We start from the raw sequence: 18,402 nt of genomic DNA on the forward strand, positions 1-18,402 counted from the left end.
CTATCGCCGACGGTAGCAGGTCAGCATCCCAGCTGCTGCCCGCGGTCGAGAGATCGAGGCTCAGGGCCGTTTCTCCCCGAGCAGCGGGCGGGGATCTCCAGCGCGCTCTGACTCCGACTGAGAAGCGCACGTTTCAGCGCCTTCCAGCGCCTTCCGGCGCGTCCAGGCTCCAGCACCTCCGATGCCGGCGGCGCGCGGGGCCCCGAGCTACCCAGGGAAGCAAGCACGGGCCCGGCCGTGCCTGCAGGGCGCTCGGGGACTTGAGGGAAGAGGTTATCAAACAAGCGCACGAGTAAACGTGAACAAACCTCCCGCGACGTACACCTGGGGGCAAACGAGAGGAGGGGTGTCTGAGGAAGCGACGCCCCGTTGCCAACCAGGCAAACGGGCGGGAAATGCACTCCGCTGGGAGGCGCAACACCTTTTCTGATGTTACCGGTTAACGGGGGCCCCACGTGTCAACGGATGCTCCTCTTTAGAGGGGAGGGCAAAGAAAACGAATCAAAGATTTTAAGAACTAGAGCCGGCTACCTACCATGCTCTGAGGACCCGGGGGAGCGCAAGAAGCCAGCTCGCGGCCGTCTCGCACCTCGCACCTTCCGCCTCGCGCCTCGCGCCCCATCGTTCTCGCGAGGTCCGCACGCGCTCGCAGGACCGCCAGGCGCGCGTGCGCGGCTCGGACCGAGCGGGCGCGGGCGCAGGCGCAGGTGCCGGGAGGAGCGGGACTCGCGGCTGCTAGACCGTGCGGCGGTCCTGGCGGCGGGGGCCCAGGGATGCCGCGGCTCCCCTGCGTGTGTCTGCTGTGGCTGGGGCTCCTGTTAGTTCGGTTCTCCTGTGAGCTGAGCGAAATCAGCAGAGCTAGGAGACTGTGCGGCAGGCACCTCCAGAAGGAAATAATAAAACTCTGTGGCAGTGTCAACTGGAGGTACTTCGAGGAGGAAACCCCCATGCCACCGCTGTTTCCCCAGGACAACGAGATTGAAACCTTCATCCCCGACAGGTCGGAAAGCTCCCAAACCACTTTTCCGGCTTGGGCGAGAGGCACGAACCCAGGTAAAAATATAAACGCAAGGCATGTTTACTCATCCTTGAACTCATCTGCTCATCTGCACTGCCAGGTGCTGAGCTTCCCCAGAAAATGGAATTTGTGCCTAGTACACAGATAAAGAAAAATTTTTATAACCCAGTATATCGCGGATATGCAAAACCTCAATGAAGCTTTTTTTTTTTTTTAACTTAGAGGAAATAAGTGTACACCTGTAAATCTATACATTTATGTAAGAATGCTGCTGCTTCTTCCTTAGCTTTCCCTTTCTGGAGTACACTTGTCACCTGGCAAGGTGTCCCCCCACTTTGTCCTTCAGAGCTTCTGAGGTTTCATTTTCCCTGTGAAGTCATCACTGACCCTTTCATAGCTACTCACTCCATTCTCCATCTACCACGGTATCTAACATAGATCTCTTTGACCATCATCAGGACCAGACACATAATTGGGCCAGCCGAGTGCAGAATAAAAATGCAAGGCTCCTTGTTCAAAAGCAGGAAAGGGCCAATAAAGGTACTAAAATATATAGCTTTTCTTTCCCCCTTTTTTGGTGTGTTTCTCCTCTGCTCATACACATGGTCCATTCTCCCATCAGATTTCACTTAAAAGTTCATGTACTTAATATTTCACTTGCAAGATAAAATTTTTGAGAATTTCAAGACTGTGACAGTAGAGCATGCAAGGTCCTCCTCAGCACTGGGTCTGTGTGACTGTGTACAAGTCTCTCCCTTAAGATCAGTCCTGTATACCAGACCATATTACAGGGATTATTTCATGCATGTTTTTATCTAAAATGCCTAGCAGAGGACCTAGCACACAGTATGTGCTTAATGCATATTGAATGTATACTTAATGCTTTTAAGCAGTCTTTAGAAAGAATATTCCTGTTTCAGATTCATTGTTGTCTTCTAACTATATATTTACATTTTAGTACCAACATGGTTTGTCATTTTAAAAGAAAATGCACTTTATCTATAGGCTGTCCATAGCATAGTGTCACTGAAATTATTGCATTTTAAAGTCATTCAATTAATTTAATTTGATTTGGACAAATTTTGCAAAAGGCAAGATTTCTGAAATTAAGGAAAGGAGTGGACAGTCATGCCCCAAAACCACCCTGATGTAGATGACTGAAACAAACCAAAACTGCCTCCCACGTTATAGGCACTCATTAACTTGTTGAATGAGTGAATGAATGAATGAATGAATGGAACTTATTCCATTCTCCCTATTGCTAAGGGGATGAAAACTTTGAAAGACAACAGAAACCTTCAGACTGATTCTTGATCATTTTCTACCTACATATAAACTCACTTTATTTTGCTCTTATAATGGAAGAAGTGTCTCTCCCCAGTCTTCCACTTGTACTTTAGTACTTTAATTCAGTGATTCTCACACTTTAATGTGCATATGACTTACCTAGGGAATACTGTTAATGTACAGGTTCTGATTCAGTGGGTGGGGCCCTGAGCATCCCAGAGATACCTGATGCTGCTCTTGCTACCTATACCGTAGTCAGAATTTTACATTCAGATATTCAAACTTGAGTTTGTTATTTATTTTTTTAAAGATTTTATTTATTTATTTAATTGACAGAGAGAGAGAGAGACAGTGAGAGAGGGAACACAAGCAGGGGGAGGGTGAGAGGGAGAAGCAGGCTTCCCGCCGAGCAGGGAGCCCAATGCGGGGCTCAATCCCAGGACCCTGAAATCATGAACTGAGCTGAAGGCAGTCGCTTAACCAACTGAGCCACCCAGGCGCCCCTTGAGTTTTTATTTAAAAAGAGTTTGGAATCCCTTTTCTCAACAAAGACTGCTCTGGAGACTATTAATTTTTTTAAGAGTCAACTTTAAAACTCAGAGCTGCGCTTGCTTCAGTAGCACATATACTAGAGCTGAGTAATGACCCTTTTGTTTTAGGTGTTATTCACACTTCCCTGGAGAAATAAGTGTCATTAGTTCAATGAGGAGGGAGCTGCAGTGAAACAAGATTTGTAGGAAATAAAAATGTATCTTACAGCATCTTAGAATTGTCATACCAATGAAACATGTTACTGTGGCAACTATATAAATACTGTTTTCTATAGTGGAAATGTCATGTGACCATAAAGCCATAGTTGTTTTACAATGTGTGGAAGAATGAAAAATGGATTTAAGCTATCAATATGTATTTGTGGTAAATTTTTAAAAATTATTGACCTAGGGGTGCCTGGGTGGCTCAGTTGGTTAAGCGTCTGCCTTTGGCTCAGGTCATGATCTCGGGGCCCTGGGATTGAGCCCCGTGTCGACAGATCCCCGCGCAGCGGGGAGTCTGCTTCTCCCTCTGCCTGCCCCTCCCCCACTTGTGCTCTCTCTGTCCTCTCTCTCCAATAAATAAAATCTTTAAAAAAATTTATAAAAAAATTACAGACCTGTAAGGAAAGATGACATTCAATATATCCTGTTAATTTCCAATGAATAATTAGAAGTTGTAGAGAAGAGGTATGTGTTCTCAATATAGAATATGTAATTATGCCATTTCTTTTTCATTTGAATGTTGCTGAAAAGTTAACTTTTATTAGCTTGTACTAGCAGGATACATTTCTATGTTAGATCAAGTCAGTTATCAATTTTAATCTTATGATCTATTTGAGTCTGACACAGGAAAAGATAATTTAGTACACTGATATTTAAAAATGATTTTTTTCAGAACTACTCATATATAACTGGAATCTGAAATTGTATGCTTCTTGATAGTGGATCCTTGAGGGTATGGGCCACATCTCCAAGACCTACCCCATCATATTTCTAATTTCTGGCTGAGTATGATGCTGCCTAGGTCTTAGTGCCAGGCAAAATCATTAATGCTTCATCACCAGCTTTTCATAATCCATATCCCCTATTCCAGTTGGATGGGTCATGTTTCCCTATACATCTATTCTTGTTTTTTGAATATCATTTTCACAAATGGGCTGTACAGGATCCCTTTCTTTATATATTAATTCAGCAAAATTTGAATGCCTAGCATGTGCTGGGTATTTTTCTTGGTGCTTGGGATATAAGAGTGAAGAATTTTACTCAGGTAGCAGTGAAGACTCCTGCCCTCATGAAGCTTACAGAGTAGTAAAGCTAGACAGTAATCGTAAGTACATTACACAGTGTGTTAGAAGATGATTAGCCTTGGGACACTTGGGAGGCTCAGTCAGTTAAGCATCTGCCTTCGGCTCAGGTCACGATCCCAGGGTCCTGGGATCGAGCCCCGTGTGTCGGGCTCCTTGCTCAGTGGGGAGTCTGCTTCTCCCTCTCTCCTTCTACCCCTCCTCCCGCTGTGCTCTCTTCTCACTCTCTCTCTCTCTCTCAAATAAATAAAACTTGAAAAAAAAAGATGATTAGTCTTCACATCTCCTTTCTCCACTCCTGTTCTCCTCCTCCCAGAGACAACCATTCCAAAGTGTTTATTATATTTTTATTTGTATATGTTTTTTGCAACTTGTGCATTGTTTCCTGTGCAAGTATTTAAAAAATATACATAAATGGTATTTTTAAAGATTTACTTACTCATTTTTTTTAGAGAGAAAGAGCAAGAGAGCATACATGAGTGGGGGGCGGGGCAGAGGGAGAGGAAAAGGGAGAGAGAATCTGGAGCAGACTCCCCACTGAGTGTGGAGGCTATGCACCACTTCATCTGACGACCCTGAGGTCATGACCTGAGCGGAAATCAGGAGTTGGACGCCCAGCTGACTGAGCCACCAAGGCGCCCCTAAAATATATGTAAATGGTATTTAAGATCTATCTTTTATTGTTGCTTTGTGAACATTGCTTCAAACTGCTCCATAATATTCATATACATTCCCCCACATTTTACTTACCCTCTCAGCAATGAACACCTAACTTGCATAGCCTCCAACTCCCTGCCACTAACTCCACAATGAAAATCATTGTATGTGCTCCAGTAAGGACCTGTGTGCACATTTCTCAGGGATCTATACCCGGGGTAAAATCATTTTGGAATGAAACATATGTATGCTTTGCTCGAGGTGTGTCAGGTTGCTCTGCAGAATGGCTACACCCGTTTGTCGTGGCACCGCCAGCACACGCGGATGCCTGTGTCCTCATATCCTTGCCAACAATTAGCATGACACAATTTTTAACTTTTTTCAGTGTGATAGAATGAAATGGCATCTTATTTTTGTTTGAACTTGCTCTGCATGTGAGTAAGTTAAAACCTTTTGCAGGTTTTTTTTCTGAAAGTTTTCTGTTTATAATTTTTTAATTGGAATTGTCATTTTTCAGTTGATTTGTAAGAGTTATTGTACCGTATACAAGAGTTGCTGGCTTTAGATACTGCAAATATATTCTCCCATTCTGTCATCTATTGGTGTTTGACAGAAAACCTTAATTTTTACATAACTAGGTTTATGTAAGTGTTTTGCCTTATTGTTCGTACTTTTGAAATTTTATTTTAGAGGTCCTTTTCTTCCCTCTGTTAACTTGATAGATTTACTTTTCACATTAGGTTCTTAATTCTTCTGGAGACCACTTTGGTCTGTTCTGGCTAGGATTACTATCTTAGTTTTTTCAATAAGTCTTATTTTTCTCTACAAAAGGAGCTAGTTTTCTAAACACCATCTACTAAACAATAATTTTTTTTCGTGAGTCATTTTATTCTTGTTTTTTTTTTTTACTTTGGTTAACACACATCAATTTTGTTGACATAAATTTTACCGTCTGAACTATTTTTTTAATTTTTATTGTTATGTTAATCATCATACATTACATCATTAGTTTTAGATGTAGTGTTCCATGATTCATTGTTTGTGCATAACACCCAGTGCTCCATGCAGAACGTGCCCTCTTTAATACCCATCACCAGACATCCCCCCACCCCCCTCCCCTCTAGAAACCTCAGTTTGTTTTTCAGAGTCCATCGTCTCTCATGGTTGGTCTCCCCCTCCGATTTCCCCCCCTTCATTCTTCCCCTCCTGCTATCTTCTTCTTTTTTTCCTAACATATATTGCATTATTTAAACAATAATTTTTTTCCATATTTTTTATTGTGTGTCTGAGCGTCCTGTTCTATTTAATTGGTCTTTTTGTTTGACATTGTACAATTACTGTACTGTTTTTAATGCTATGACTCTTAGGATGTCATTTATAGAAGGGCATATCTCCAGTTTTTTTCAAAGGTTTTATTTATTGAGAGAGAGAAAGAGCATGAGTCGGGGGGAGGGGCAAAGGAAGAGGGAGAAGCAGACTCTAAGCAGGGAGCCCAGGACCCTGGGATCATTACCTGAGCCAAAGACAGACACTTAACTGACTGAGCCACTCAGGTACCCCTCCAGTGATTTTTTCCCTTAAGACTGACTAAGCTAATTTTCAACCTTTACTCTTCCATATTTTTTAAGAGTAAGCGTATTGAATTAAAAAAAAAATGCAGGGCACCTGGGTGGCTCAGATGGTTGAGTGTCTGCCTTCGGCTCAGGTCATGATCCCGGGGTCCTGGGATCGAGTCCCGCATCGGGCTCCCTGCTCCTTGGGAGCCTGCTTCTCCCTCTGCTTCTCTCTCTCTCTCCTCCTCTGTCTCTCATGAATAAATAAAATCTAAAAAGAAAAAATGCATCTGCCCCAACCAAATATTAACAATCCACATTTAACAATACTTTAAGAGGATCATCTACCACAATCAAATGAGATTTATTCTGGAGATTCAAAGGTGGTTAAATATTTGCAAATCAATCAACATGATGCATGAACAAAATGAAGGGTAAAAATAATATGATCATCTCAGTAGATGCAGAAAAAAATTTTGACAAAATTCAGCATCCATTCATGGTAAAACCCTCAACAAAGTGGGTTTAGAGGGAACATAACATATTAAAGGCTATGCATGAAAAACCCACAGCTAACTTCATACTCAATGGTGAAAAACTGAGAGCTTTTCCTCTAAGATCAGGAATAAGACAAGGACACCCACTCTTCCCACTTTTATTCAGAATAGTATTAGAAGCCCTAGCCACAGTAATCAGACAAGAAAAATAAATAAAAGCCATCCAATATATTGGTAAGGAAGAAGGTAAACTGTCACCAGATGACATGATACTATACATAGAAAACCTTAAAGACTCCACCAGATGACATGATACCATACATGGAAAACCCTAAAGATTCCACCAGAAAACTATTAGAAGTAATAAATGAATGCAGTAAAGTTTCAGGATACAAAATTAATGTACAGAAGTCTGTTGTATTTCTGTACACCAATAATGAACTAGTGGAAAGAGAAATTAAGAAAACAACCCCATTTACTATTGCACCAAAAAGAATAAACACCTAGTAATAAACTGAACCAAGGAGATGAAATACCTATATTCTGAAAACTATAAAATAACATTGATGGTGGGGGCCCCTGTGTGGCTCAGTCAGTTAAGCATCTGTCTTCGGCTTGGGTCATGATCTCAGGGTCCTGGGATCGAGCCCCATGTCAGGCTCCCAGCTCAGCAGGGAGCCTTCTTCTCCCTCTCTCTCTGCCACTCCCCCCTGGTTGTGCTCTCTCGCTCTCTGTCAAATAAATAAATAAAATCTTAAAAAAAACAAAAAACAAAAAAACAATGATGACACAAATGGAAAGATATGCTCATGGATTAGAAGAATTAATATCATTAAAATATCCATACTACCCAAAGCAACCTACAGATTCAATGCAATTCCTATCAAAATATCAACATTTTTCAGAGAACTAGAACAAATAATACTAAAATCTGTGTGGAACCACACACACATACACACACACACACACACACACACACAAAAACAAAAACAAAAAAACGAATAGCCAAAGCAACCTTGAGAAAGAAGAATAAAGTGGAGGTATTACAATTCCAGATTTCAAGATATACTACAAAACTATAGTAATCAAAACAGTCTGATACTGGCACAAAAATAGACACATAGATCAATAGAACAGGCTAGAAAACCCAGAAGTAAACCCACACTTACATGGTTAATCTATGACAAAGGAGGCAAGAATATGCTATGGGGAAAAGGTAGTCTCAAGTAAATTGTGCTGAGAAAACTGAACAGCTACATGAAAAAGAATGGAACTGGACCACTTTCTTACTCCATACACAAAAATAAATTCAAAATGGATTAAAGACCTAAATGTGAGACCTGAAACCTTAAAACTCCTAGAAGAGAGCATGGGCAGTAATTTCCTTCACATCAGCCATAGCAACATTTTTCTAGATGTCTCCTAAGGCAAGAGAAACAAAAGCAAAAATAAACTATTGGGATGTCACTAAAATAAAAGGCTTTTGCACAACAAAGGAAACCATCAATAAAACAAAAAGGCAACCTACTGAATGGGAAAAGATGTTTGCAAATAATGTATCTAATAAGGGGTTAATATTCAAAATATATAAAGAACTTAACATAACACCAAAAAACAAAATCCAATTTAAAAATGGCCAGAAGACTGAATAGATATTTTCCCAAAGAAGACATACAGATGGCAAACAGACACATTAGAAGATGCTCAACATCACTAATCATCAGGGAAATGCAAATCAAAACCACAATAGGATATCACCTCACACCTATCAGAATAGCTAAAATGAAAAATACAAGAAATAAGAAGTATTGGCGAGGATGTGGAGAAAGAGGAACTCTTATGCACTGTTGGTGGGAATGTAAATTATTGCAGCCACCGTGAAAAACAGTATGGGGGTTCCTTAAAAAATTAAAAATAGAATTACCATATGATCCAGTAATTCCCCTTCTGGGTATTCACCCAAAGAAAACAAAAACACTAATTCAAAAAGATATATGCACTGCTGTGTTTATTGCAGCATTATTTACAATAGCCAAGAAATGGAAGCAACTTGTGTCCATTGATAGATAGATAAAGAGGTGGTAAACACACACACACACACACACACACACACACAGAGGAATATTATGCAACCATAAGAAAGGATGACATCTTGCCATTTGTGACAACATGGATAGACCTGGAGAGTATTATGTTAAGTGAGATAAGTCATAGTGAGAAAGACAAATACCAAATTATTCCACTTGTATGATCTACAAAACAAAACAAATGAATAAACAAACAAAAAGAATCAGACCTACAAATGCAGAGAACACCAATGGTTGCCAGAGGAAAGGGAGGGGGAGTGGATGACCAAAATCGGTGAAGGGGAGTAGGAGATCCAGGCTTCCAGTTATGTAATGACTAAGTCATGGGAATTAAATGTAGAGCATAGGGAATAGGGTCAATGGTATTGTAATAGCATCATATGGTGACATATGATAGCTATACTTGTGAGCACGGCATAATGAAAAAAGTAAAAATCATCTAGAATTTTAATTGAGATCCATGCATTCAATTGAGATGCATTATATAGATTAATCTGAAGAGGATTTATATCTTTTTAATATAATCACAACTAAAAGCATGGAATATTTTCATATTCTATTATTTGAATTTTAAAGTTTTCTCAGTGGAGACTTTCTGTATTGTTGGTTAAGTTAATACTCAATACTCTGCTTTTGTTGGGACGCCTGTGTGGCTCGGTCGGTTGATCATCTGCCTTCAGCTCGGGTCATGATCTCAGGGTCCTGGGATTGAGTCCCGTGTCGGGCTCCCTGCTCAGCAGGGAACCTGCTTCTCCCTCTGCCTGCCACTCCCCCTGCTTGTGCTCACTCACTCTCCTTCTCTGTCACAAATAAATAAAATCTTTTAAAATAGACTTTGTTTTTGTTGCTATTGAAATACTTGCTAATTACATTTTTTGTTAGTGACTTCCGGTTAGAGAAATGCAATTGATTTTTACAGGTTGATCTTTATCCAGTAATTATGACAAATGATCTTAATGGTTTAATAGTTTGTTTCTACAGATTTTTCTATCCTTTGCAAATGATAGCTTTGTCCCTTCCTTTCTAAACCTGACACCAGTTGTCATCTCCTCCTCTTCCTTCTTCCTTCTTCTAGCACTGGCCAGGTCCTCTAGGGCTGTTAAGTAGTAGCGATAGTGGGATGTCTTGTCATGTTCCCAATTTTAAAGGGGAATGCATTTAAATATCTCCATTAGGTATAATATTTGTAAGTTTGTGCTATGTAATCTCCACCAAGATAAGGGAGCTTGCTATTTTTTTAGTCATTTTAAGTAGGGCTGAACTTTATTAAGCCCTTTTGGGGGGAATTCTTTTGCATAATAATATATTTCTCTTTTATTAATTCACCAGATACTTATTGGGTACCTGCTAAGTGCCAGGCACTGCTGTAAACCCTTGCGGTTTATCAGTGAACAAAGCAGACAAAGATGTCTGGCCTCATGGAGTTTGCATAGGAAATGAACATAATAAATAAATATTTGAAGGTAATAAGGGTTATAGAAAAATAAAGAGTGAAACATGGTAAGGGAGATCAAGAGTTCTTGGGGGGCTGGAGGGTGGGGTATAGGATTAAATAGTGTAGTTAAGGTAGGCCTCATTGAAAAGTTGAGGTTTGAGAATGGAGGAGATAAAGGAATCAGCCAAGCAGATATCTGGGGAAAGAGTGTTTAGGCAAAGGAATGAACAGAGCAAATACACTTCTGCCCTGTTTACACAGGGAACAGCAAGGAGGCTAGTGAGGCTGGAGCACAGAAAGAGGTAACAGGCCGGCCTAGGAAGTTGTTTAGACCACTGTAAGGATTTTGGCTTTACTCTGAGTGAAGTCAGGGGAGTGACATTAATTGACATTTTAAAGGGATCGCTCTGGCTACCACATTGAGGACAAGCTGTGGGGAGGCAAGAGCAGAAGCAGAGGCTTCCTCTGGGGGTGTGGTAGTAGAGGTGATAGCAGCTGGATGAGGTGGGAGCAGTGGAGGTAGTGGAAATTGTTTTATTCTAGATATATTTGGGCAGATTTTATGTGAAATATGAGAAAAAAGAGAACTCAAAAATGATGCCAGTATTTTTTTTTTTAATGTGATCCCAAAGTTTTTGCTTCAAACATCTGGAAAGGTAGGTTTCTATCAACTGAGGTAGGAAAGGCCTCAGGTGGAAGAGGTCTGAAGACAATATTGGCAGCTCAGTGTGGGGCATGTGGACTTTGACAAGTTCAGATGGAGTTTTGAACACGTTGAGTTTGAGACACTGAAGTGGAGATGATGAGTAGGAAGTAGGATATATGAATCTGGGTTATGGAAATAATCTCACTTGAAGAGAGGAATTTAGAAGTTGTGGGTGTATAGATGATTCTCAGAGCCATAAGACTGGATGAGGCCACCAAGAGAAGGTACACAGAGAAGAGCGCCAAGGACTGAGCCCTGGGAGACATCAACATCAAACAGCTGGAGGAAGTATTTGCAAAAAGGAGACAGAAAAGGAGCAAATAGTCAGGTGGGAAGAATGTGGCGTCCTGGAAACGAAGTTAATAAAGTGTATCAAGAAGGAATGTTTTTGATGAGTCAGATGAGATGAGAAATGGTTGTTGAATTTAGTAATATAGAGATCATTCATGACCTTGAAAAGAGAAGTTTTGGTGCAGTGATGGAACAAAGGCCTGATTAGAGAGGGTTTAAGGCAGAATGAGAGAAGAGGAATTAATCAATAATGGAAAACTATCAAGTTTAGCTACAGAGGGGAGAAAACAAGCAGGATGATAACTGGCAAGGTAAGCAGGGCCAAGAGAAGTGGTTTTGGCTTTTTTTTAAAGGGGAGAAATAACTTTTTTTTTTTTTTTTTTTGCTTTTAGGAGCGAAGAGTTGATGATGAAGGGTATAGAGGAATTGCTGGAGTGATACCCTGGAGTTAGGCAAGAGGAGATGAGATCTGGTCCCTAAATGGAGGAACTGGCTTTAGAGTGGAAGTTCACCTATGTAAATAGTTACGAAGGCAGAATGTATGGGTACAGATGTTAAAAGATGAGTAAAAAAAATGGTGAAGGGACCAAATGCAAGTTCTCTTATGATTGCTTTCATTTTCTTACAAAGTAGAAAGCAAACCTGATTGAGAGTGAATATGGGAATCTAGTCATGTGGTAAATTGCACTGATAGATTTGGGGATCTTGGCCTATCTTTGCATTTTTGGAATAAACACTTCAATATATTTGTAAAATATGTTTGTGGATTCAGTTAACTCTTAGGACTTCCAAATAAACATTTATAAGTAAATGGGCTCACATGGTTGGGTTTTTTTTTTTAAATCACATTGTTCTTATCTAGTTTTGGAATAAAGAATATACTAGGTTCATAAAATATGCTGAGCAGCTTTTGCTCTTTTCCTCTTTTCCTGGAACAACTTGTATATGATTAGAACTTACTGTTCTTGAAAAGCAGATAGAACGTACATATACAATCATCTATGTCTTTTTAAATTTTCTGTCAATTAAGTCATCTTGTATTTTTCTAAGGATTCATCCATTTCATTTTGATTTTAAATATGTAACATTCATAATATTCATCTATTTTAAATACTCAGTTATATCTGTTCTTTCTTCGTCATTCATTTTTATCTCTTCTTTCTTGATTAGTCTGGCTAGGGTTGTATCTATTTTATTAATCCTTTTAAAGAACCATGTTTTGGGTTTCTAAACATTTATAGTGTTTTGGTTCTGTATTTCACTGATTTCTTAATTTGCGTCCTCTCTGTTGTTCTTTTTCAAATTCATAGATCTGAATAGTCATGTTTAACCTTTCCTGTTTTCTGGTGAGTAGAGCTTGTTTCTCTTTAAATTACCTCCCCACCCCCCCAAAAAAATAAAAATAAATAAATTACCTCCCCAATTTGACATATATTTTCTTTTTTATTTTAAGATTTTATTTATTTGACAGAGAGAGAGAGACAGCAAGAGAGGGAACACAAGCAGGGGTAGTGGGAGAGGGAGAAGCAGGCTTCCCATGGAGCAGGGAGCCCGATGCAGGGCTCGATCCCAGGACCCTGGGATCATGACCCGAACTGAAGGCAGACGCTTAACAACTGAGCCACCCAGGCGCCCCGACATATAGTTTCATTAACTAGTCTTTAGCTGCCTTCATTCATGAAAAAGTTTCCTTCTCATTGTCTTTTTTTACCCTTTGAGTCACAGAACATGGCACATCCCAACAGGAAGCTCTTTCTTCGATTTGCCTGGACAACCTAATTTCCTTTTTCCCTCAGTGTACTCTGTTAATTATGACACATCTTAATTCATCACATATTTATCTGTCTTAGATGACTTAGTATTCAATATCTTTAATGTCTATCCTAAAGTTTTAATGTTCCACAATTCAGCTTAAGCATTTTAAATACAAAGTTAGTAAATAGTGTTCTAAAAGGACTTTTAACTACAAGGTACAGGGATTCACCTAAATAACTTTGAGGAAAAATGGTGGGGGAGATAGTTATTTTAGAAACAAGATCTAGGTGGCGCCTGGGTGGCTCAGTCTTTAAGCGTCTGCCTTAGGCTCGGGTCATGATCCCAGGATCATGGGATAGAGCCCCGCATCAGGCTCTCTGCTCCGCGGGAAGCCTGCTTCTCCCTCTCCCACTACCCCTGCTTGTGTTCCCTCTCCGGCTGTGTCTTTCTCTGTCAAATAAATAAACAAAATCTTAAAAAAAAAAAAAAAATAGAAACAAGATCTAGGAAAGGACTTGGAAAGTCTCTGGAAAGCCTGAGGAATCACATCAGCTTTAAAAACCACCTTCTCTTTTTTTCTCTCTCTCTGAATCTTTTCTCCTTCAGTATTTATGTTTCTTTATGACTTTAGCTTGTCATGACAAGCTTCATAGTACCCTTTCAGTTTCATTTCTCACTACTTGTTAGTTCTAACTTCAGAGAGAGGACATTGATTGGGCCAACTCATGTTTTCACATGGCATGGATTGCTGGCCACCATAGTAGATTGATTTCTTTGGGGTCAGGTATAGTGTTCAACTGTGGCTGTAGGGTGGAGTCCTATGGTTCAGAGCAGGGCTGTTTAAGGGCTGGCTCTACAGCAGTGGTTATAGGCAAATGTATCCTTCTGGAAGGGACAGTAGATAGGCAAGAGCAATGATGGAAATCCAAAAAGCCTCCAAGTAATTACCTTCTCAATTTATTTTAATTTCTTTCCAGTAATACTGAATGAGTTAAGAGCAGTGTAATAGCAGTCAGTTCACTGAGCATATCACCAATTCTTCATCTGTTCTTATTTCAACAATGAACAAAATGGTTATAAAAAGTGCATAAAAGGACGAATACAGTAGTCCCCCCTTATCTACAGGGGATATACTCCAAGACCCCCAGTGGATACCTGAAACCAGTGATAGTACCAAACCTTACATAAGCTGTTTTTTCCTATACATGCATACCTACAATAAAGTTTAATTTATAAATAAGGCACAGTAAGATATTAACAATAGTAATAAAATATAACAATTACAACAATATACTGTAATAAAAGTTATGTGAATGTGGTCTCTGTCTCTCAAAATACATTATATGTCCTCACCCTTCTTGTGGTAATGTGAAATAATAAAATGCCTATGTGCTGAGATGAAGTGAGGTTAATAATGTAGGCATTGTGACATAGCATTAGGCTACTACTGACCTTTTGATGCTCTGTCAGAAGGGGGATCATCTGCTTCCAGACCAGAGTTGACTGCAGGTAACTGAGACCAGAAAAAGAGAAACTGCAGCTAAGAGGGGACTACTGTAACCCAAGTAAAAGATGGGCAAAGGATTTGAATAGACATTTCTACAAAGAGGATATACAATAAGCACATGAAAAGATGCTCAGCATCATTTGTCAGTAGGTACATGCAAACCAAAACCACAGTGGGATGTCGCCTCCCATCCACTGGGATGGCCATGATCAAAAATGGAAAACGCAAGTGTTGATGAGGGTGTGGAGCAACTCAAACCCTAATATATCAGTGGTGGGACTATAAAATGATGTCGTCACTGTGGGAAAGCTTGGTGGTTTCTCAGAAAGTTAAACAAATTTACCTTAATAAAATAAATTTACCTAGATATTAAGGTTCTACTACTAGATATACACTCAAGAAAATTACAGACATATGTTCACACAAAAACTTGTATGTGAATATTCACAGCAGCACTATTCATAATAGCCAAAAGGTGGAAACAACCCAAATGTCCATCAGCTGATAAATGGATCAACAAAATGTGATCTACCCATACCATGGAAAACTATTCAGTCATAAAAGGAATAAAATGCTGATACATGCTACAACATGGATAAGTGAAAGAAATCAGACCTAAATGGCCACATGTGTGTGGTATGATTTCATTTTCAAAATGGGCAAATCCTTAGAAATGAAAAGTAGATCAGTGGTTGCCCAGGGCTGGAAGAAGAGGGAAACAGAAATGACTGTTCATGGGTATGGGGCTTCTCAATATACAAATATTCTGGAATTAGATAGTGGTAATGGTTGCATAACCTCATGAATATACTAAAAAACACTGAATTGTATGCTTTAAAATACTAAATTTTATGACATGTGACTGATACCTCAATAAAAAATGTCTTTGCATAAAAAATATGCAAAGATTTCTAAGCTTTTTCATAGGAAAACACTACTTACAACTATTTTAGTTAAAATCTTTATATTGCTTTTGAAACCCATTTTATTATTTAAAATGTGATTACTTGTTTTTTAATAATTAGCAGACTTTAGGGGCCCCTGGGTCGCTCAGTCGGTTGAGCTTCCAACTTGTGAGATCAAGCCCTGCAGCAGGCTCCTCGCTCAGCACAGAGTCTGCTTGAGATTCTCTCCCTCTCCCTCTGCCCCTCCCCACGTTGGTGTGCTCACTGTCTCAAATAAATAAATAAATCTTAAAAAAATAATTAGTGGAATTTAGTATTCTAGTATTATGATTAAATTTTCATCTAAAGGAAGATTTTAATAAAGTAGGATTTTTTCTTGTTTCTCAGTCTCTACTTCTGCCTCTGAGGAAGACGCGATAAACAGTTTGAAGATGTCACTGCCTGAGTATAGATATACAAGGGCCAACGTGCCACCTAACGAGACAAGAGAATTTTCCTCATCACAAGATAACAATCAGTATATTCATGAAATTTCAGAATTTCAGAAGAAAAATACAAACAAAATTAAAACCTTAAGCAACGTGTTTTGGGAAATCATCCCCAAAGAAAACACAGAGGATACTCAGAAAAGTGTTGTCTTAAAGGATGTACAATAGAACTCAGTATTGCATGTTTTCCATATATTGAATACAAAAACTTACATAAACAAGTACCATCATTTGTGACTGGGATATACTAACCATCATAGGAATTATACTAACTTAATAAAAGCTTAATGTATTTATTTTACTTTATTTTTGGTAATTGTCCTTGTAGGTTCTTTGCTGTGAACACCATCTAAAAGTATTTGCAGGTATTTCGCAATACCGTATGATGGTAATAGGAATCTTAGTATTTTCTTTGGTAACCCCAATTTTTCCTATATTTTTATATTTAAAGATGTTACTGGAGGTGGCATGATCCATGTAGCCAACTAAGAATTACCTGCTGATGCTTGTCATTATGCTAGAAACTCTGTCCGGCTGCCTTTAAATTGGTTATGGTGTGTTCTGCATTCCATCTGTATGACATACAGACCGACACCCTGTGACTATTAGGCTCACTCCAGGGAGGCTCACTGCAGTATGCCAATACGTCTGTCCCACCATCTTAAAAAGAACAAACCAGCTACCACTCCTAGGAGGAGCTCTTATACTGTAATTGTAGGTACTCTTTTAATTCCTTGAGTTTTATTATAGTAACTGGTCAGAAATCTTTCCACAGTCTTACTAGGACTTAAAGAGAGTTCAGTGAATGTCTCTAAGTCACAAACTCTCCAACATACTCTGAAGGTGCTGATACTCTGTTTTGGCTTGGTCGGAATAGAGTGCTGACCTTGCCAGCAGTGTCCACAGCACCTGGGAACTTGTTAGAAATGCAGTTCTCAAGTCCCACCCCAGGCCTACTGAATCAGAAACTCTGGGTGTGGGGCTCAGCAATCTGCGTTGTTACAGGCCCTGCAGCTCATTCTGAAGTCAGTTAAAGGTCGAGAACCAGTCCTATGGACTACTATCGAAATCTTACCATTTATGTGCTTGCGTATTTCAACTCAATATGATGTTATAACACTAAGTTCGTGGTGTATTTTTCCACTTTATGTCCACATGTGAAATATTTTTAATGGTACAAATTAGAGAAAAACTTATTCCAAAGAATTCAGAGTGGAATCCTTACTTTCCACCATTAATTAGGAGGTAAGCATCATTTGAAATCCTTCTCTAATTTCTTTCTCAAATATGTACTGTAATGTTCTTTACAATTAAAACTTTTATTCCTATTTGGAGCTGTTGTTTCTTAGGACAAAGGGTCTTTTTCACATGTATCTATATCGTATACATTAACAATGCATTAATAAATATGAACTTTTTTTTACCAGTTCCTGGGTAGTCTACATTCAGTTGTCTTTCTAAATATGGGGAGCCACCCATTTAGATACAAAATGACAGAGTACATCATGGTTTAGTGGTGGAATAAGTCTGCTGGTGTTACCTGAAAATGCACCATTGAAAATTGCCTATGCTTAGGCTAAACTGCAGCGATGCACTTGAGCCCACTTTGAATTACAGGTTTTTCCTTGTAGTTTGAAAACAAAAATACAGTTTATTAGCTTACTGATATACACATATCAAAAGTCCAAATTAGAAAAGCATGAGACTGGGGCACCTGGGTGGCTCAGTCAGTTAAGCATCCAACTCAATTTCAGCTCAGGTCATGATCTCAGGGTTGTGCAATTGAGCCCCATGCTGGGCATGGAGCCTGCTTGAGATTCTTCCTCGCCCTCTGCCCCTCCCCCACTCTTAAGAAAAAAAAAAAAACAAGAAAAGCATGAGATTAACCAAGTGTGCTATTTGCATAGCTGTATACTTCCCTACACACTTTAATAATTTGTATGTTAGGGTGTATATTAGTTTTTTGGTTTAATGCCTATCTTTTAATATAATTGTGCTAACAATGATTTTTGTTTTATCCTCAACTTCCACAACCATCACCTTCCCTCAGAGATACCAATCCCAGCTGTCCGGTGCCCCTTCCTCAAAGGTCTGAGTCCCATCTCTGGGGGGCCCTCCCCCAAGCTCCTGTGGTACCAGCACCAGCTGGCAGGCAGCAATCTAGGTCCCAGCTCCACAGTGCCCTTCCTCTAAGCTTCTAGGTTTTGATAACCTCAAATTCTTTCCTTTGTGTAGGCATGGTAGCTGCTTCCTAAAGTTGTGGGGTTTTTTGTTTTTAAATCTCTGTGTTACCTTACTATTTGACTTTTTCTTTTTCAGTCCTCTAATACAAATCTAACACTCTATATTAAATTTACTGTTAAAATACCTGATGTGGTT

At 39.5% G+C, this 18,402-nt stretch overlaps 1 protein-coding gene across 1 annotated transcript; it reads left to right on the forward strand.

Annotated features, from left to right (window-relative positions):
* The first annotated feature begins 773 nt into the window (after positions 1 to 773).
* INSL6 (insulin like 6) lies at positions 774 to 16,274 on the forward strand. The gene is given in 3 exon segments (XM_028117378.2): positions 774 to 1,053; positions 15,923 to 16,123; positions 16,126 to 16,274. Coding segments are annotated over 3 exon segments (630 nt in total).
* Positions 16,275 to 18,402: the final 2,128 nt, after the last annotated feature.

The sequence above is a fragment of the Eumetopias jubatus genome, unplaced genomic scaffold (genome assembly GCF_037043125.1).
Source record: "Eumetopias jubatus isolate StellerSeaLion01/CBP00866 unplaced genomic scaffold, mEumJub1_p1.0 scaffold_15, whole genome shotgun sequence".
Lineage (NCBI taxonomy): Eukaryota > Metazoa > Chordata > Mammalia > Carnivora > Otariidae > Eumetopias > Eumetopias jubatus.